The 21,556-nt window shown below is 36.2% G+C and overlaps 2 protein-coding genes across 14 annotated transcripts in view; one reads left to right on the top strand and one right to left on the bottom strand.

The window, feature by feature from the left end:
- METTL8 (methyltransferase 8, tRNA N3-cytidine) overlaps nucleotides 1-7,924 on the bottom strand; it is an 87,059-nt gene extending 79,135 nt beyond the window's left edge. The window contains exon 1 of one of the 2 annotated variants that reach the window (XM_081262228.1): nucleotides 7,677-7,924. The gene's annotated coding sequence lies outside the window, so the exon portion shown is untranslated. The remainder of the gene's footprint in view (nucleotides 1-7,676) is intronic. The other variant, XM_081262227.1, reaches the window with a different exon arrangement.
- A 163-nt stretch (nucleotides 7,925-8,087) lies between these two features.
- The window catches only part of DCAF17 (DDB1 and CUL4 associated factor 17), a 42,273-nt gene continuing 28,804 nt past the window's right edge, over nucleotides 8,088-21,556 (top strand). For 2 of the 12 annotated variants that reach the window (XM_081261774.1, XM_081261782.1), the window contains exons 1-7: nucleotides 8,088-8,451; nucleotides 8,848-8,951; nucleotides 14,595-14,685; nucleotides 17,925-18,061; nucleotides 18,830-18,947; nucleotides 20,210-20,279; nucleotides 21,082-21,171. In XM_081261774.1, the coding sequence (XP_081117900.1) occupies nucleotides 8,326-8,451; nucleotides 8,848-8,951; nucleotides 14,595-14,685; nucleotides 17,925-18,061; nucleotides 18,830-18,947; nucleotides 20,210-20,279; nucleotides 21,082-21,171 (736 nt within the window). In that variant the 5' untranslated portion in view covers nucleotides 8,088-8,325. Of the gene's footprint in view, nucleotides 8,519-8,847; nucleotides 8,952-14,594; nucleotides 14,686-17,924; nucleotides 18,062-18,829; nucleotides 18,948-20,209; nucleotides 20,280-21,081; nucleotides 21,172-21,556 lie in introns of all 12 variants that reach the window. The other 10 variants (XR_014018073.1, XM_081261780.1, XM_081261779.1 and 7 more) reach the window with 8 other exon arrangements.

The following is a 21,556-nucleotide window of genomic DNA, read 5'->3' on the forward strand; positions in this document are numbered from 1 at the left end:
ATGGACCCAAATACTATGTATAATTATAACGTTCTAGTAAAAAATATACAAGTTATAATACTGTACAAAATATATTTGAGAAGATGCAAAATGTGCAAATCCCTTAAAGAAAATATTATAAAACTTAATTAAAAGACAAAGAAGATCTAAATAAATGGAGAGATACACTATCTTCACAGGATAATTTGATATGGATAATTTGTCAGTTTTCTTCAAATTGATACACAGATTTAATGTCATCCAATTCAAAATTCCAATAGGTTTTCCCTGAAATGTAAGCTGATTTAAAAATGTGTATGAAACTGGGCACATTAATGCATGCCTTTAATCCCAGTCATTCAGGAAGCAGAGGCAAGAGGGTCACAAGTTCAAGGCCAGCCTGGGCAACTTAGTGAGACACTGTCTCAAATAAAAAATAAAAAAGGGTTGACAATGTGGATCAGTAGTAGAGCACCCATGTTAAATCCCCAGTACTGCCCAAACGACAACACCCCAAAACAAAGAGAACTGCAGCAAAAACCAAAAACATATGAAAGGGCAAACAGCAAAAATTAAGACATCCCTGAAGAAGAGGAATAAAGTAGAGGACCTACTCTCCCAGTTATCAAGTGTTATATAACACTGTAGTAATTAAGTGGACAGATGCAGGCCCAGGGATAGAATGATAGAACAATGGAGGAAAAAACAGAATAGAAATAGACCCGACCATGTTATTGTTTGAATATGATTTCAGCATGTTCACCAAAGACTCATGGGCTAGAAGTTTGGTCTCTAGTATGATAGTGTTGAAAAGTTGTGGAACCTTTTAAGAGAGGGGGTCTAGTGGAAGGTAATTAGTTCACAGGGGCACCACCCTTGGGAGAGATTAATATAGTTTTCATAGCACCCTGGTTAGTTCCCAAGAGAACAAACTGTTATAAAAAGAGGAAGCCTGGCTTTTGAATCTCTCTGGCTTCCTGTCATATTATAGTGTCTCTCTCTCTCATTTGTATTCCTACAACAATGCTACCACCATGCTATTATGTACCCAAGGGGGCCCTTACCAGAGGCCAAACAGATGGGGTCATTGAATTTTGGACTTTTAGTCTCTAAATTTGGGAAAAACAAAAACCTTTTTATAAAGTATCCAAACTCAAGTATGTTGTTATAGTAATAGAAAACAGACAAATACACCATGTAAATTGTAAATTGATATGTAACAGAATTAGCACTGCAGATCTGTGAGGAAATGAGGGACTACTAAACAAATAGTTCTGGGACAAGTGGTTATTCATGTATGAAAAAACCATAAAATGGATCCCTATTTTGTACTACATTCCAAAAACAAATTCTGTCCTCAATTAAAGATTTAAATAGGAAAGGTAAAATTTTAGAACTTTTTAGGAAAAGGCGGGGCCGACATCTTCATGACATCAATTTAAAGATTTCTCAAACAACACTAACTCTAAAGAGAAATATTGATTATTTTTACTACATTTAAATTAAAAGCTTCTGGGGCTGGGGAAATAGCTCAGTTGAGAGAGTGCTTACCTTGCGTGCACAAGGCCCTGGGTTCAATACCCAGCACAACAAAAATAAAAATTAAAAATTAAAAAAATTAAAAGCTTCTGTATAGTAACAAGTCATTGGGAGAACATATTTGCAACACATATGATGGAAGATTAGTACAACAGAAGAAACATGCATAAGCATTCCACAAAAAAAAAAAATCCAATAGAAAATGGGCAAAAGCGATGACATGAGAAATCCATGATAACTTCATAATATGATATAATTTTATATTGCCTAGATTGGAAAAAAATGTAGAAGTCCAGCTGGGCATAGGGCTGCCCTATGACTGAGAAAGGAGGATAGCAAGTTTGAGGCCAGCAAGGCAACCTAGGAAGATCCTGTTTCAAAAATAAAAAGGGCCAATGACGTATCTCAGTGGTACAGTGCCTCTGGTTCACTTCCCAGTACTGCCAAACAAACAAACAACAACAAAAAGTGAAAGTGTAACAATATACAGGCAGGCAAGGAGGTAAAGAAATGCTTGAGAGGTCTTACATCCTGTCAATGGGAACATAAAAACTGCTACAGTTACATAAAAAGTCAACACGGTATTACCTAATAAAGCTGAAGATGCATACACCCTATAATCCAGTAATTCAATGCCTATGTACTAATACTCTGTGGTAAGCAAAATTATAAAATGATCTCCAAGATTTCTGCCCCTTCAGCTTCCCACTGTCACACACCTCCCATATAGTCCTTGAGTGTGGATAGGACCTGTGAATATGATGGACAGTTGCTTCTTAGATAATTATTTTATGTAAAAGCCTACACTTACCTGCTAATTGATCTCCCTACATTTCACTCCCATTCCCAATACTATACCCAAGTATCTATTTAAAGAGAATGTCCCATCACTCTAATGACTTTTTAAAATTTATTTATTTATTCTAATTTGCTATACATGAGAGCCAAATGCATTTCAATTCACAGTACACATATGAAGCATAATTTTTCATTTCTCTTGTTGTACACAAAGTAGAGTCACACCATTTGTGTCTTCATACATGTACCTAAGATAATGATGTCCATCTCATTCTACCATCTTTCCTACCCCTATTCCCTTCTCTCCTCCTCCCACCCCACTATCCTATCCAAAGTTTCTCCATTCTTCACATGCTCCCACCTCCACCCACACTATGGATCAGTATCTATTTATCAGAGAAATTCAGCTTTTGGCTTTGGGGATAGGCTTATTTCAATTAGCATGATATTCTCCAACTCCACCTATTTACCTGAGAATTTACCTGAGAATGCCATTAATTAATGTTGAGTAATATTCCATTGGGTATATTCCAGTTTGTTTATTCATTCATCTATTGAAGGGCATCTAGTTGGCTCCACAATTTAGCTATTGTTAATTGTGCTGCTATAAACATTGATGTGGCTGTCACTGTAGCATGCTGTTTTTAAGTCCCTTGGGTATAGACCAAGGAGTGGGATAACTGGGTAAATGGTGGTTCCATTCCAAGTTTTCCAAGGAATCTCCATACTGCTTTCCATATTGGCCGCACCAATTTGCAATCCCACCAGCAATGTATGAGTGTGACTTTTCCCCCACATCTTCACTAACATTTATTGTTGTTTGTATTCTTAATAGCTACTATTCTGACTGGAGTGAGATGAAATCTTAAAGAGTAGTTTTGATTTGCATTTCTCTAATTGCAAGAGATGTTGAACATTTTTTCATATATTTGTTGATTGATTCTATACCATCTTCTGAGAATTTTCTGTTCAGTTCCTTGGCCCATTTATTGACTGGGTTGTTTGGGGGTTTTTTGGTGTTAAGTTTTTTGAGTTCTTTATATATTCTGGAGATCAGTGCTCTATCTGATGTGCATGTGGTAAAAATTTGTTCCCATTCTATAGGCTCTCTCTTCACTTCACTGATTCTTTCTTTTTTTTTTAAGAGAGAGAGAATTTTTTTTTAATATTTATTTTTTAGTTTTTGTCGGACACAACATCTTTGTTTGTATGTGGTCCTGAGGATCCAACCCGGGCCGCACGCATGCCAGGTGAGCGCGCTACCGCTTGAGCCACATCCCCAGCCCTTCACTGATTATTTCTTTTGCTGAGAAGAAGCTTTTCAGTTTGAATCTATTCCATTTATTGATTCTTTATTTTATTTCTTGTGCTATAGGAGTCTAATGACTTATCATCACATTTCCATAGTCCCACATCCTCTATTCTCACCTGCTTCTGATATCCGATTTTATTTTCCTCTTCTATTATGTCCTAGCCACAGAATATATTCTAACATTCTTCAGTGCTAATGTCTATAATGCTAATATATATTTTTCATAAAATCTCGGCATTGTTTTATTGACATTATAAGTAGCTACCTGTTTCCCATTTATTCCAGGGAATTTGTGGGTAACTGTTATCATTCTGCTTTACTATGATTTCAATTGATTCTTTTTTTCTCCCTCATCCTTAATATCTTTAATAGCATAAGTTCTCTTAACTGTTTCCAAAACATATACTGAATCTGTTTACTTCTTTCCATCTCTCTTGCTACCATTTTAGTCCAAAACACTATCATCGCTTGCACCTAGAACAATGTGGCCACCTGTCTTGTTGCAATACTTTTTACCGCCCCCCCCCCGCCGCAATACATTCTCCACACTATACCCATAAAGAGCTTATTATAACACAAATTCAATCACATTACTTTCCTCCTCAAAGCCTACTATGGCTGTCCATCACAACAGAATAAAATCCAAACTCCTTACCATGGCCTTACAAAGCCCAACATGAATTATGTATAACTATAATCACCAATAAAAAAAGGGGGGATGAAGAAAGTGTGCCCAACATGATTAGGTCTCAGCCTACCACTTCAAGATTCTCTCTCTTTTGCACATTAAAGAGCTGCACTGGTCTTTTGACCATTTCAGAATAAGCCAAGCTTGTTGTTATAAGCCTTGGGAACCCTGTGCTCAAGCATTCCTTTGCCTGGACACTTACTTTAGATCTTTATAGCTTAGCTCTTCCTCATCATTCAGGGATCCATTCAGGGATCCTCTTCAAAGAGACTTTCCCTGACCACTCTGGTTAAAGCAGGGCTTCCAACCATGTTCTAGTACCTCACCCAGTTTTATTTTTCTTCTAGCACTTATCACTACCTGAAATTTTCATCTAATTATTTCCTGTATATCTTCTTCCTCATAAATAGGGACCTTGTCTAGCTTGTCTGCTATTATAACCTATGCCAAAATAGTTCCCAGGACATTGTGAATAAAAATAATTGTGTATTGAATGAATGACCTCCTGAGGCCTTGGTTCAGAATTCTTTGTCTCTGAACAAAAGTTTAAGTTTAATAATCTGAGTGTTGTATATGTTTATTTAGTCATACTATGCTTCTTTAAGAAAAGCAAATGAACAAAAAGCATTTTATTCACTTGTAAATTTACATTTCTTCTTCTTTGTCTTAAAAATATTATGGCTAGGATGGCTAAGGACTCTATAAATATAACACAGCCAAAGAATGGGAAAAAAGAAAACAAAAGAACCAAATTATGTTAAACTTCCCAAACTAAGTTGTTTCCCAATCATAAATGTATCTGTTCATGCTATTTTCCTTTAACAAATGAAAAAATATCTATTTTATAGGTGGAACTCTTAGGGATTTAAGATTTTGGAAAGTTAGTTCTTCTTCTTAATATTATAATTTCCATTTTGATTTGATTATCACTACCTGAATAAGGGGAGACTAAATCTGCATCTATGTTAAAAGTACTTAAATAGATTCCTTATGGTCACATGTTCCTATAGGTCATTCATTCATCAACACACATGTGCATTAACCACATTTTAGGCAATGTGCTAAAGAGGCAGAATGACTTACTACTGTTTCTGCTCAGGCAGAGAAACATGGAGGGACAAAACAAGGCTACTTATATTAAGCTCGAGAGGTCAGGAAAAGGGTCTGAGTGGAACTCTTGACACCTGGGAAGAGTGTTGCCATAAATACATAAGAGATAATGGGGAAGGAGTTCCAGATAAAATGGGCAAATATCAGAACCACAGAGCACATGTGAGGGATGGCCAAAAAGATGAGGCTGAAGTTAATGAAGTGCCCTGTATTCTTCACTAAGGGATTCTAATCTGTGCTATTAGGTACTTATATGGACCCTTAGGGATTTGTACATACATTCTCAAGATTGAGATTTCTGTAGGAGAAACCTTTCACTTTCAGTCTGACAAAAATTGAAAAGAAGGGAAAAAAAAATATTTTTTTTAAAAAAGGGTACTCTGGGTCATCTGGATGACCACCTTTAGTTGAGTGTTACAAGATTTCAGTTCACACATATGGTTCAGACACATCTGTGTCACATTTGTTGCACCACTTGTCATTGGTGCAGGATGAGAAAGAAATGGGGACTATTATACATAAGTGACATTTTCAAATGAAGGTTCAGTGAAGTTATGAACCAACAGGGTACAGTGATGCATGCCTGTAATCCTACCTACTCAAAAGCCTGAGGCAGGAAGATTTCGAGTTCAAAACTAGTCTTAGGAAACTTAGCAAGACCCCATCTCAAAATAAAAAATTAAAATGGTTGGGAATATAGGGCAGTAGTAAAGCACTCCTGGGTTCAACCAAGTAAATAAACAGAAGTCATGACACACCAAATAAAGGAAATTTTTGCAGTGGTTTAACAAAGAAAGGAACATCGAGTGATCTCTTGACACTAGGGAAAATGGATAGGCTTTTCAATAAGGAAGAGGTTTACTTTGAGAAGTCTTTAGATCCAGCAAAATATTCTTATTGGACACAACGAGTAAGTATTCATTTGAATTTATTGATTTTATAGTTTTGCTTCATTTTTAAATGTTTAGGTGTTATAGTTGTATAAAAATACAATATAAAGAGTTTATACCTACTTTCATACTTGATTTCATGTTTAACATACTGAGATATTTTAAGTTAGAATGGAGGATCCTGGGTACCAGTTCTGGTTTGAGAAATTCTGCTGTAAGAGACAAGGAACCACTGAAAGATTGTAACATGAGAACAGCTTTGTGCTTTAGAAAAATCACTCTGGAAGAAGGGAGCATTGGAACTGAAAGTACCAAACTGAAAGAAGAGTTAGGAGGCTACTTAATAATATAATAAAAATGGTAAGGCCCCGAATTACTCAATGAAATAAAGATGAGACAATAAGAGAACAGAAGGACTTGGCTGTGGGTGAGGTAAAGGGAGACATCTAGATAGAATGACTCTGCCTTGGGTGTTTTGGTGGTGAGATAAGGACCACAGGAAGACAAACAAGTGACGGCAAAGAGGAAGGAGAAAAGAAAGAGATAATGAGTTCAATTCAGCAATGACTTGAATTTCATTCCAGCCAAAGAAAATCCAGTTATGTTTTCTGGGTTCTAGTTTTCTCAGTGACAGCTGCATTCATGAATTACCAAATTAACTATTGTAGCGCTGTCTAAAAATAAAGCACTCCACTGTATGCTCTAAATAAGTCATGAAAATCAGCAAAAGCCAAGCTCTGAAGGAAATGCATCAAGGTTAAAAAGAGATCTGATTTTTTTTTTTTTTTTTTTTTTTACTGAATTTAAATTGTGACCCAGCGCACTCACCAGTACTGTAATTTTTGAACTGCCAGTCAGACATGATCACTCACCTTCCTAGAACACCTAAGAACTAGATAGAGATGCAAAGACCTCTCTCAGGGACCTACAACAAAACAATGGGACAACTTCTAGCTTAAGGTTATTGAAATTTTAGTGCACTGGAAACTTTGAACATATAGGCAGGCTAGTTAACAAACTATGCTATCTTTTACTTACAGAAATCAACGTGGAATACCTTAGGTAGTCCTATAAGAATGTAAGCATTTCATATTTTATTCCCTTTAAGTGGGGCAGGGTATGGGATTGGAAGGGAGAGGAAGGAAAACGCAGCAATTATCGCAATACCAGTCATTTTCCGCAGGCCACACAAAAGGCGGGCCTCTGAGAAGAGTAATTCAATCCTAGTTTGGTGGGAAAGCATCATCTTCCACCACTAATCATAATACAAAAGCAAAGTGTTTATACAAAGAAAATGTTTAACAGTTAACCTCATCCACGACGTCTAACGAGCGGCTGAAGGGAAAGCCGCGGGGCGTACCTTTGGAGAGTGGTCACACTCGACACAGCCCCTGCGGGCGCCTGGCTTGAGCCTCCCAGAGCGAAAGCCAGGGGCGGCAGGAGACGGGGTACCAGAGAAGCAATGACCCCTGAGTGCAGCACAGGAAACTGGACCAGGAGGAGGCAACACAGCGCCCCCAGGGGTCTTCCCCGCGCGCCGCTACCAACCCGAGAAAGCTCTGGAGCCGCACAGCGCAGCCCACACCTTTGCTGGACCCAAGAGGGCGTTCTGGAGGCGGGGCCGCGGCATGCTGGGGCGGGGCTGGGGCAAGAACGCGTTTCCTGTTGCCTGATGGGAGTTGTAGTCCAGGAGGAAGCCAGCGTGCCTTGGGAACTACATTTCCCTCTGAGGTAGCGGCTACGGCAGGCCGCGAGGTAAAGCGGCTTTGCATTGTCCGCGGGCGGAGAGCGTCTTAGGGGCAGGACAGGAAGGGGGCGTTTTTTTTTCTTCCCCTCTTCGCGTTCAGGTGGTGCGTACTTTGCGTTCCCTCGCCCAGTTACTGGGTACCCAGTACCCGGCTACCCAGTTAGCTTTCTTAAGATTCGGAGGTAGCTGTTTCTGCCCTACGTGGGAGTGAGGGGCCAGCCCCTCTTCGGCCCAGCCAACCCTGCGGGCCGATCGCTCATCCATGGGCCCAACCCGGAAGCCCAACGTGTGCCGGAGGCTGAGTCGCCGGGCGCTGGGCTTCTTCGCGCGCGACGCAGGCGTGGTGCAGAGGACGAACCTGGGCATCCTTCGGGAGCTGGTGTGCCAGGTGACCTCCCGCCGGTCGCGGGCAGAGTGGAGGCAGCGGGGCACCTGTGGTCAGACTTCCTGCTGGGGTGCAGTTTTTGCATTCTAGGCTCCCTTTTGAGTGTGTTTCATGTGACGGGAAGGGGGAATACGTGTCGTGCACCTGGGGGATTAGTTAATAGGGCCGTCATATGGTTTTAGTTTTAAGCTGCTTATGCCTTCCTGCAAACTGTGTTTCTGAAAGTTGGGCACCCAGTTTAACCTAGACGCGAGGGCAGGGTGAGGAAGAATTCAAAATGTTTTTAAATAGCGTATGTGAAATTATTTTGAAAATGATATATTTACCCTACTTAAAATGGATGCACAGAGTAGAAACTTATGAATTCTTTCCTAAACCGAAATCCCTTGTATTTTTCAGGGAAGTACTAAATTTAAGAATGTTTGGACAACTCATTCCAAGTCACCTATAGCTTATGAGAGAGGAAGAATATATTTTGACAATTATCGGTGCTGTGTTAGCAGGTAAATTTTTAGTGATAATTTTTCAGACTGTTGATCTCATCAGTAAGTTTTATAGAATCACATGCTTACATTAATGTACAGGAAAATAGAAGAAAGGGAAAATAGGTCCGAAATAAGACTAGGCAGTAACATGCACGTAATTTAAAAATCTTAAGTCTACAATTGTGGGTTTCCTCTTTAGAAATACTATATTAAAGCACAACTACATTTAATCCAGGCAAAATAATACATTTTCCCCCACATTTTTATCAGTGCATGATAGTTGTACATAGTGGTGGAATTTGTTGTCATATATTCTTATTATGCACACAGCGTAGCAATATAACTTGTCTAATATCACTCCACAGCACTTCCCCCCCTCCTTCCTGCCTCATTATTTATAAAACTTAAAGATACCAGAGTCCTGAAAGCTGGTTACTATATAATTAGATGCTGTTTTTGAAGAGAAAAAATTTCAAACAAAATAATAGTATTTATAGATCCAGAATGTTTAACAGTTAACCTCAACCTCAACAGTCCAACATGAGGCTACAGGGAAAGCTGCAGTGAATCCCCATATACCCATTACCTAGAATCAGAAACTATCAAGATTTGCAACACTCTGTTTCTCTCATCCATATCCCCTTTCCTTTACCTCTATGCTAGGTATTTTAAAGCATATTCTGGACATGCTTCAGTGTGTATCTCTTAAAAAATCGGGCATTTTCTTTTTAAGAACTTTATTAAGATAGTTATATACCATACTATTTCTCCATGAAAAATGTACAATTGATTTTTTACATTCACAGATACACACAGCCATCACCATAATTATACATTTTCATTGTTGTAAAACAAAAAAGACAATCTTGAATACTGTGATCCTAAATTTAGAAATCTCCCAAAATCAAAATCCCCAAAATTATAATCTAAGAGATTTAAAAGCCAAATGTTGAAATTTTAAAAGCCAAAATCTCAAAAACTGTAATACTTATGGGCAGAAGACTAAAAGAAGGCTAAGAAGCCATATTCAGGGCAAGGGAGGGGACTAGTGTATTTTTGATTGTATACAGGACCATTTCATGGGTAGTACTGGTATCAACAGAATGTTCCTATTTTCTCCCTCTTTTATAACACAACACCATTAAGTTTAAAGATATCTTTATAACACCATTGTCATTGATATAAAGATATCTTTAAACTTATTTTTGTTATAATCACTGAATACCTTTTTGCTGTTTTTATTTTCAACAAACTTTTTAAATTCAATAAAGAAAAACAAGGAATTTTATTTTACCTTCATTTATGTCTTCTCTAACACTTCCATTTTTAGACCTGACTTATATCATTTTCCTTTCTCTGAAAAATGTTTTGAATATTTCTTATAAGGCAAGATATTCTCAATTTTGTTTATCTGGATAGTCACTTTTGAAGGATAATTTTTCTGGATACAGAAATTCTAGGTTGTGGAATTTTTTTGTTTTCTTTCAACACTATAGATATTTCACTTGGTTCTTGTTTGTATGATCTCTGAAAGAGAAGTTTGATGTAATTCTTCTCTTTGCTCCTCTGTAGATAAGGTGCCTTCCCCTCCCTGCTTCTCTTTTAAGATTTTCTCATTTTTTAAAAAAGAATTTAACCTGTATTTTTTATTTATTTGTTTTTTATGTGGTGCTGAGGTTCAAACCCAGTGCCTCACTTGTGCTAGGCAAGTGCTCTACCACTGAACTACAGTCCCAGCCCTCTCCTCATTTTTTTTATTTTCTGCTGTTTGAATATGATATATCTATGTGTAGTTTCTTTTTCTTTTTTTCTTTTTAACTTCCCTACTAGTGTTTCTGAGCTTCCTGGACTTGTACTTGGGCGTCTCGTGAGTTTTGGAAAATTCTCAGTCTTTATTTTAACTATTTCTGTTTTTCTCCTTCTGGTATTCCCATTGTGTGTACATTACACCTTTTCTTAATTGTCCTGTAGTTATTGAATATTCTGTTCTACTTTTTTCTTTTTTCTTTTCAGTTTGGGAAATTTCTGTTGACTTCTCTTCGAGCTTACTGATTCCTCAGCTGTATCCAGCCTACTGATGAGTCATTTTTCACTTCTACTATACTGTTTTTGATTTCTAGCATTTCCTTTTGATTTTTATCTTTCTACTTAATTGGCCATCTCTTCTTGCTTGTTGTCCACTTTTTCCCTTAGAGCCCTTAACGTATTAATCATAGTGTGTTGTTGTTTTGCCTTACTATTAAACCCAGAGCCTTGTGCATAATGGGCAAGTGTTCTGTCACTCAACCACACAACTAGCCTTTTTTTTTTTTTTTTTTAATTTTTTAAACAGCCTCATTGAGTTGCCTAGACTGGTCTTATACGTGGGATCCTTCTACCTCAGCCTATCAAATAGCTGGGAGTTCAGGTTTAACCAGAGATTTTTTAAGTTCCTGATCTTATAATTCCAGAATCTCTGCCATATCTGAGCCCAGTTCTGATGCTTGCTTTGTCTCTTCAAACTTTGTATTTTGCCTTTTAGCATGCCTTGTAATTTTTTTGTTGAAGACTGTATGACATATTAGGGAAAAGGAATTGAGGTAAGAAGGCCTTTAGATTTTATGTTTATCTGGGTGAAGCTATTATTATTTGATGTAACCATAGGTATCAGAAGTTAAATTTTTCTTATTGTCTTGTTTATGTCTTCCCATTACTGGTTCCAGTGGCTTGTTTCTTGGACTCTGTTCCTGCTAACCTGTGATTCTTTCCCTGTGACCTCAATTCTCTGCTGGATCTAAGAATAATTGTTAATTTTCGAATTGTTTAGCCATTTTCTAATGAGTTCAAGCATCACAACTTCTGCTCTTTTCATGTTGCACCAGAAGCAGAAGTTAGAATAGTCTGCATTTGGAGTTTGTTCTGAACTCAGAAGGGCTCCTTCAGTTAGCTTTTTCTGGTTCACTCTGGCAAATTAGCCAGCCAATAATTTAGCCTATATTTCCAGTGAATCTGCCTATCTCCCATTTGTCTTTTACCACAGTCTTTACTGGTTTTGACAGTACACTTAGACTTGATCCTTCTCCACATCTGTTGTAAATAAAGTCAGTTTTTCTTTCTTTTTTTTTTTTAATATGTATTTATTTTTTCTTCGTTATCGGCGGACACAACGTCTTTGTTTGTATGTGGTGCTGAGAATCGAACCTGGGCCACACGCACGCCAGGCGAGTGCGCTACCGCTTGAGCCACATCCCCAGCCCTAAAGTCAGTTTTTCTAGAAGGAACTAGGGACTATCTGTTTTATGACCTACTTCTCCCAGGCATAATCTTCAAACCAGCACTCTAATAGGAGTAAATGAAACTCTTCTCTGTGAGTCACATCCCTGCTCTAAAAGCTGAACTTGTAAGTTTGAGGGAACACTAGCCTTACATCTTTTCAACTTGCCTCTCTTAGGATGGACCCATTGCTTTATAAAGAGGGATAAGACCTATCAGGGCCCTAGTATTCTCAGCCATGTTACACCCAAGGCAGAGCCTCCACTTCCTGAGTGGGACCTGGGTGGCAGAGAGGTGCCCCACCTCTTGACTACATTCACTCAGGACTCATTGTCTGCAACAGATAGCTGGGGGTTGGATGAGGAATGCTGCCATTCTGCTTCTCTTGGGGAGATAGTTCTCTTAGTAGAGGCAGTGGGGAGAGGAGCCTTGTGTTCTTGGTACACCAGTTTGAAGTAGAGTGGCCATCTTGTTGAACTAGGAATGAGGAAGAATGGAACCCTTCCTGCTCCAAACACCAAAGACTCCTATTATTCTAAGATTTTTTTTTCCAGTGCTATGGATTAAACTGAGGGTCTTGTGCACAGTAAGCAAGTGTTCTACCACTGAGCTACATCCCCAGCCCATACTCCATATTCTTAATGAGTACTAATAGATTTTCATTAATAAACATGTCTTCAGGTGCTGTATGTCCCCAATAGCATTTCCCAAGACTTTTAAGTTGTTATCCTTTTATAATTTTTCACAAGTTTGCTTTAAGAGTGTGTCTACAAAGCCTTACCACTGTCATGCTGGAAGTAGAAATCTAGACTTTTTTTATGTTCATAATGTCATTTTCACACCTAACAAAATTAGTGGTATTTCTTTGGTACCATTTAATACGCAGTTCATAACTTCCCCAGATTGTACATATTGCTTAATTTTAATAAGATTAATCAGAGTAATTGGCATTGATTAGTGTTCTAATGGTAAATAACATTGGAGTTCTTTAACATGCCATCCAGGGATTTTTTTTTACCCAAAAGCTGGAATCACAAATAAGGTTGATTTTATTCCTGTGAAACTATTTGGTTTAAACCTTTGACTCTGAGAGAATATCAAAGGTGAATAGAGTGTCACTCTGAAAATTGTCTCTTTTTAAAAATATTTTTGTGTATTATAATTATATATAATGGTGGGATTTATTGTTACATGTTCATATGTGTGCACAGAAAGACAATATTATTTGCTCAGTTTTATGTTCCAGACCTCCTTCATTTCTCTTTTAACAGTGGTTTAATGTTAAAAGTTCATATGTTAAACATCTGTATTCACATCTCAATGGAAGTTGGCCAGGCATGGTGGCATGTACCTATAGCCTCAGCTACTTAAGAGGCTGAGGCAAGAGGATCATTTGAGCCTAGGAGTTCAAGACCAGCCTGGGCAACATGGTGAGACCCTGTCTTAAAAATAAATAAGCCCAGTGTAGTGGTGTATCCCTGTAATCCCAGCCACTTGAGAGACTGAAGCAGGAGAGTCCCTTGAAGCCGCCTCAGCAGCTTAGTGAGGCCCTGTCTCAAATAATAAAGAGGGCTGGGGAAGTGGCTTAATGGTAAAGCACCACTGGATCTATAATTCCCAGTACCAATAAATAAGAGACTGTTTTTACATCAAAGACTGTTCAATATTGGTAGAAATATCAACTTATTTTACCTTTCTGACAGATAATTTAGGAGCAAAAGTTGTAAAGAGACTTTTAATTTTTTTTTTAATAAAAAAAATATTTTTGTGGTACTGGGGATTGAACCCAGGGGCACTTAATTACTTGAGCCACATCCCCAGACTTCTTTTTAAAAAAAATTTAGAGATAAGGTCTAAGTTGTTTAGGGTCTTGCTAAATTGCTGAGGCTGACTTTGAACTCACTATCCTAATGCCTCAGCCTCCCAAGATGCTGGAATTAAAGGTATGCACCACCGTGCCTGGCCAAGAGTGTTTCCTTTTTTATCCACTGATTTTCATTCTAAAATAATGGGAACAACTTATCTATTAATTTTGATTTTAAATATCAGAAAAATGGTTGAAGAACTCAATGGAATTCAGATATGTTTAAGGGTTAAAAAAAAAAGTTTAATATAATCCAATTTAGCAAAACAATGTTCAGCTACCTCTATGTATTTAAAGAAAACTAGAAGAAAATGAACCAAAATGTGAATGTTTAGTTTTGTAGTTGTATAGTATTATAAACTATTTCATATTTTTCCTATGTATGTGTATTATGAATTCTGTAACCAAAAAAATTAATAAGAAAAACAAACAACAAATAGTATTTTGGTATTTTCAGATATCTGTATGAAAAGAAGTCTCAAACCTGAGCAAATACTGCTTCATTTACCAGGAATACTAATAATTTATTTTTTCTTTTTTTCCAGTGTTGCCTCAGAGCCAAAAAAACTCTATGAAATGCCAAAATGTTCCAAATCGGAAAAAATAGAGGATGCTTTGTTATGGGAATGTCCAGTGGTAAGATTTGTTTTTAGAGCATTTGTTTCTACAGTATTTTCAGCCTAGAAGAACTGGTTATTGTTAATATATTCCATTAAGGATTAAAACTTAAATATCACAGTGATTCCAGAATTATTAGCACAATGAAGAGGAGAATGTATCTTTTTATTATCATTTTCTCATAAATGTTTTTATCTTTAAAAAATCATTAATATTATGAATATTTTTAAAAGTAGATGTAGTTTTTAAATCTTGAAAATAGGAAAAGTTAGAAACATTAAAAGTTTCATAGCAATTTAAACTACTTTATTACTGTTCTTGGTGTTTAAGAGATCATTCTACTTACTGAAACAGAACAATAAAAAAGTATGGTGAGCATCTTTTATGATATACAGAATTTTATTGGTTCTTTTTAGTTATACATGATAATAGAATTCATTTTGACATAATTATAAAAATATGGAATATAATTTGTTCTTATTCAGTCCCCAGTACTTCCCCTTTTCCCTTCCCTCTACCCTACTGATCTTTCTTCTATTTACTTACAGGTTTTTTTTTGTTGTTGTTGTTTTTAATTAGTGTCTTGTGGATGTACATAATGGTGAGATTCATTGTGGTATATTCCTACATGTACATGAGAATGTTAGATCTGTTAGATCAGATTCATTCCACTATCTTTTCCTAACCCATCCCTTCTCCCTTCCCTTTATTTTCCTTTGTCTTACTCCACTGATCTTCTGTTTGTTTTTTTTTAATCCCCCCTACTTTGACTTTTCAGGCCTGCATTATTTCTCTTGGCGTGATGGTCTCCAGTTCCATCCTTTTACTGGAAAATGCCATAAGTTGTTATTCTTTATGGCTTAGTAATAATCCATTGTATATGTATACCACATTTTCTTTATTTGTTCAACTATTGAAGGGCACTTAGGTTGGCTCCATATCTTAGCTATTGTGAATTGTGCCGCTGTAAACATTGATACGCCTGCACCACTGTAGTACACTGTTACACCGAGGAGGAATGCGATAGCCAGGTCATATGGTAATTCCATTCCTAGTTTTTTGAGGAATCTAAAGTGCTTTCTGGAGTGGTTGCACCAATTTGCAGTTCCACCAACAACTTAGGAGTATACCTTTTCCCCACATCCTTGCCATCATAAAGCGGATTCTTACAAGTTTTCTTCCCAAATGTTGTTAGGAAAATAATAAGATAAAAATAACAAATATGGCCATATAAGCTCATTCATCAGACCAGCCTTGCCCTGGTACATATTTTTCAGAACACTGTTTTTATGGAATGTTAACAGGTATGTAGGTACCAAAAGAGTTGGGAGGAATTGGGCTGTGGAAAAGTCTGGAACATTCTGAGTTCAAAAAATTTACTTACATAATTACTTCTCAGAGACTTTATAATAACTTTACTTACATAATTTTACATAAGTTTACTTACATAATTCTCAGAGACTTTATAATTCAAATAGTACTAACGTACACAATGACTATAAATCATTTTCCTAGATTCTTTTGGTTGTAAAACTTCCTTTTTTGGAGGAATATCTCATTTTTTAATATTCTAAGTAATGCCTTTGGAATACTACAACCACTTAATCAGATCTTTAAATCAGTTTTCTGGAGCTGCTTTCTTTTTCTCTATATATTTATTTTCTGTTCATAGAAGGCTCCTTTCAAAATATCTTTTTTCCCCTCAACTTTTCATTGAAAGCTATAAATAATTTTGTGCCCAACATACTTTATATACAATCAGAGATATGAAAAGTTGTGCTGTATATGTGTAATAAGAATTGTAATGCATTCCACTGTCATTTATTTTTAAAAAATAAATTAAAAAAAAATAATTTTGTGCCTCCAGGAGTTTAAGCATCTTAATCCATTTTCATTTTGGTATGGTAGATAGATGACAGATTTCTTACTTGAGAAAGTTTTGAACACACCAGTAAAAACACCAAAAATTTATAGAGAAATCTTGGCAAAAATAAAATTTCTTGTAACTTATTTTCCATTCTCTCTTTAACATTTAAATATTTTGTTCTCATTTACAGTGAAATAATATTTTCCATGAAGAAAGAGTAAGAAGCATATTGTACTAACACTGACACACTAATGTGAAACTACTTTTTAATTATTACCTTTCTTTTTTGAGACAATGTGTGAAATCCAACTTTTGGTTTAAGAAAATAATTTAAACCTGTTATATATGCTGCATCAAATGTTTTTTTTAATAGGCAAGGTATAAGTAGTATGTTTTTAAAAACTGAAATTCCCATGAAGTGATACTTACTAAGATATTGTAGAAAAAATGCTTTTATATCATTGTCTATGACCCAAGGATGTAAGATTTCCAGTTAATAAAGTAAAAGCAAAACACAAAGAAGCAATCATTTTTCTTTCTGTAACATTTGACAGGGCAGACACTTCTTTTGGGGCATATGTAAAATAACCATGATCTCATTTTTTTCCTACTCTTTGTCCTAAGAAAATACTAAATTAATTTCAATTTTCTATTCTTAACTTTCTTCTTACTAACTACATTATAGTTCAGAATTCATAGTAGACTCCTTTGCTCTTTTTTTTTTCTCCCTTCCTACATTAGACTTCCACCTTGAGGTAGCTCCTTAGTAACAAAAGTACCCAAACAGCTATTTACCTTTTCTAGGTTATTCATTGATGACAGGTTGTCTTTAAAAACAGGTTCATCTTTTATTCTTCTTTGGCTACCTCAATTCTGGATTCTAAGTTCTCATTTGAACTTAGAATAGAACAGCAGTAAACTGTATGATAATTTGCAGTTTGTCGCATTCACTTCCATCTAAAGGAAAACAAGTTCTGTACTAAAAAAAAAAGGCGGGGGGGACAATAGGAACAACTTTTCTACCATATGATGTTTAATAGCTGTGCGGTTATACATGATTTTAAGAGCTGCTATTATCATTATCACAGCAGCATTAATACCCCTACTGTTATTGTTGGCTAGTATCTGTTGAATACGTAGTAAATAAATTACTTGAAGCACTGTTTAAATGCCTTATGTGAATAAATCCACTTAATAAGTTAATGATGAAAGTAATTCCCCACAATCTTACTTTTCCTTGTCTTAATTATCTTTCTCTGCATTTAATATTTCTTCTCTGGTTTACTTTTTCAACTGTCTTTAAGTATTTAGTTATTTTCTTTGGACATTGATTATTGCAAATTGTTCATGGCTAAGCAATTTCACTTTTACACCTCATTTATTTTTTTAGGGGGAGGTACTTCCCGATCCATCAGATTATAAATCTTCACTTATAGCACTGACTGCTCACAATTGGCTACTTCGTATATCAGCAACTACAGGAAAAATCCTGGAGAAGATCTATCTTGCTTCCTATTGCAAATTCAGGTATTAACTCTTGAGTTTATTACTTAAGATTTTGTTATAAAAATTTGAGGAAATTTTTAAAGCTGCCTCCCCCAGTATTTCAGTATTTACCATGATCTTAGTTCTATAAACTTAATGTTTTTCTTCCCTTGTGACCTTTGAAGAGCTGAGGATCGAAACCCTCTATCTTTGGTTCCCTAATAAGTAACTAACCTATACATATCAGTTGACAGATAAACCTTTTTTTTTTTTTTAATAATGTGTCACTCCTCTACAAGTAGTATTTTCTATGTAAAGTGTACTTTATGGAGGTTTTCCTGAAGGCTAATCTGTTTTCAGTTAAAATTATTTGCCTACTACAATCTGAGAATTATTATTTTAACAGTTTTGTAAATTAGATGTAAATTTTTAGAGTGTTTGTGTGTGATTTGTGAAAATACTATTTTTGATACATTTTGTAACTCCTGGGTTTTGTTGTTGGTGGTGGTGGTGGTGGTAGTGGTGGTACCACTGGTGATTAAACCCAGAGGTGCTTTACCATTGAGGTACTTCTCCATCCCTTTTTATTTTTTATTTTGGGACAGATTCTTACTAAGTTGCTTAGAGCCTTGCTAAGTTGCTGAGGCTTGCCTTGAACTTGAAATTGTGCCTCAGCCTCCCAAGTTGCTGGGATTACAGGCATATGCAACTGCAGCTGGCTGATTTGTTTGTTTTTAAAAAGATTAATTTGCTTTTATAAATTAGGTAACTAAAAATTTGCTTACTTCTACCTATAATGTTTTGTATAAGGAAACTGACCTACATCATTAAATCTCCACTATTTAAAAGGTACTTGAGCTGGGACACACCTCAAGAAGTCATTGCAGTCAAGTCTGCTCAGAACAAAAGCTCAGCAGTGGCCCGACAGGTATGCATCAGTAAACATTCAATAAACCAAGAACTTCTTCCTTAGGAATTTGTCTGCAAAACTGTTATGAAAGAACTAATGATCTTTGATTTCTGAAGCTTGCTATTAAAGTTAGTAGGTAAGTATTTATTTTCTAAAGCATGTGATTAATATTTTTCTCTCTTTCCTTTTAAAGAATTACCTAAAGTGTAGAAATTTATTTCAAGAATCTTATTTTGGTTCTATTGGTGACTTAATGGGGAAATGCTATAACAAACATTTAATTGAGCACTTTCTCTTAAATAGACATAGATTCTGCTTTTAGAAGTTTGCTGCTTCTTTATCTCCCAGGGATCTAGGTGGGGGGAAATTATTTTTGTTTCCTCTTGGCAGAGGTTGTGTTCTTTCTCATTTTCTGTGTTTATTTTTATTTTGTGTGTGTGTGGTTCTGGAGACTGAACCCTAGACATTGAGCTTGCTAGGCAAGTGCTGTACCTCTGAACTATACCTCCAGATCCCCCTTTTAAAAGAAATTTATTTTGAGGCAGGGTCTTGCCAAGTTGCCCAGGCTGCCCTTGAATTTTTGAATTTTCTAAGGTGGAGGAGGAGAATCAAGAGGAAGCCTCCTTATTAGCTAGGATTATAGGTGAATACCACTACCCCCAGCTCAAATTTTTTTTTTTTTTTATATATAGATGTTGAACACAGGGACACTTAACCATTGAGCTACATCCCCAACCCTTCTTTATGTTTTATTTTGAAACAGGGTCTTGCTAAGTTGCTTAGAGCCTTGCTAAGTTTCTGAGGCTGCCTTTGAACTTGCAATTTTCCTGTCTCAGCTTCCCAAGCCACTGAGATTACAGGCATGTGCCACTATACCCAGCCCAGCTCAAGTTTCTAATATGTCTTTTTAAGAATTTAATTCCTCAAGAGCAAGTACTATGTATTAAGGTTTTTCATTTACCACTGTCTGATAATGCTAATTAATGTCTTGTCAATATTTTTGCATTTCTAGACTTTATCCAGCCAAGAACTCGTAGCTCAAAAGCTCAAAATCAGGATATATAAACTATGCCTTTCCTTTGGTTTTTAGAAACTTGGAAGGCATCTATTTATGTCTAAAAAAATCATAGTTTAAAAAATGTATTCTTTTTGAAAGGAAGATCTTTAGAGCTTTTAAACATTGCAGTCTTTTTTGTTTTCTTTTTTCCTTTTTTCTTTAAACAGTTTTTTTCTTAGAGAGAGAGAGAAAAAGAATTTTTAAAATTTTTTTTTTTTTTTAGTTTTCGATGGACACAACATCTTTGTTTGTATGTGGTGCTGAGGATCGAACCCGGGCCGCATGCATGCCAGGCAAGCGCATTACCGCTTGAGCCACATCCCCAGCCCTTTTGTTTTGTTTTCTAACCTGTAGTTATGGCAGTTTTGATTGGTGGTCTTTGTGCTCCATTATTTAGGGTACTGTTGAAGTAGAGTCAGGCTGTGATGGGGCAGACACGTTTGCCTGTCACAAAAAAAAAACAAGAAATTCCCTTCAAGCCAGTACTGGGGAAGTACAACATTATTTAACATTTCATAATAGAAAGAAATTGACTGGAACCTATTCCTCGAAGTAAAGGGAGTGTTCCTCTTCAAGCTCAAGCTTTTATTGTTGGCATATGTTTTTTTCATTTCATACAGGCATGTCAGTGCAACACTATTTTCAGGGATCTAACCATAATAACTATATGAGATTTGATTAGGCTTTTTGTGAGGAAGGTGGGGAACTACTGGGAATCAGACTTGGACCTCATACATGCTAGGGAAGCACTCTACCACTGAGATACCTTCCCAATTCTACTTGATTAGACTGTTTCTTACTAGAACTTCAGTATACAGGATAAATACACAGTATCTTGTTGCTACAGAATGACACCTGTTCTTTTTACGTTTGTAAGTTTTTGTGTGTGTCTGTGTGCATGTGTGTATCTGAAGAGCCAAAGGTTTAGCTGACATATTTTAAATATGTTTGCCTTCCTCTTCAGTGACTTTTCAGTCTAGATAAATGGATGTTTCAATTCAGAAAACCTCTGTATAATGGCATGGATGTTTTCAGAAACAGAGCATTTCTGACGTACTTTGGAGAGCTGCCTGTAATTTTAGTCTTTTTTTCTAGGCAGGCATTCAGCAACCCATTTTGTTGTACCTTGCAGTGTTCCAAGTTCTACCTTTTTCTCTTGTAGGCGTTCTAGAGATCAACAAAAGGGTAAGAACTCACTTCTTATTTAATTACAATATTAATTTTTTGACAATAAGATATAATGTCATTTAATTATTTATTAGATGATTTATTTAGTAATGTTCCCCTACTATAAAATGTTCACTGATCTGGTTTCTTTCATATCAAAATATATGAGAACATTTGATTTCAAAAGAGATCCTAATTATCCCTTTATCTTTCTGCATGGTTTTATGCCTCTCAAGTAGGTAGTGAGTTATTAATGAACTACTATTTTATAAAATTATGAAATGAGCAAGGTATGTTTTTCAAAGAAATTTCTTCCAAACTTTGTTAAAATTATCATTAAGCTGCAAAAAAAAAAAAAAGGTATTATTTTAATCGAAAGATGTAGGTCCAAAGTTTGATTTAT

Source organism: Spermophilus citellus, assembly GCF_964194105.1.
Source record: "Spermophilus citellus genome assembly, chromosome: 11".
Lineage (NCBI taxonomy): Eukaryota > Metazoa > Chordata > Mammalia > Rodentia > Sciuridae > Spermophilus > Spermophilus citellus.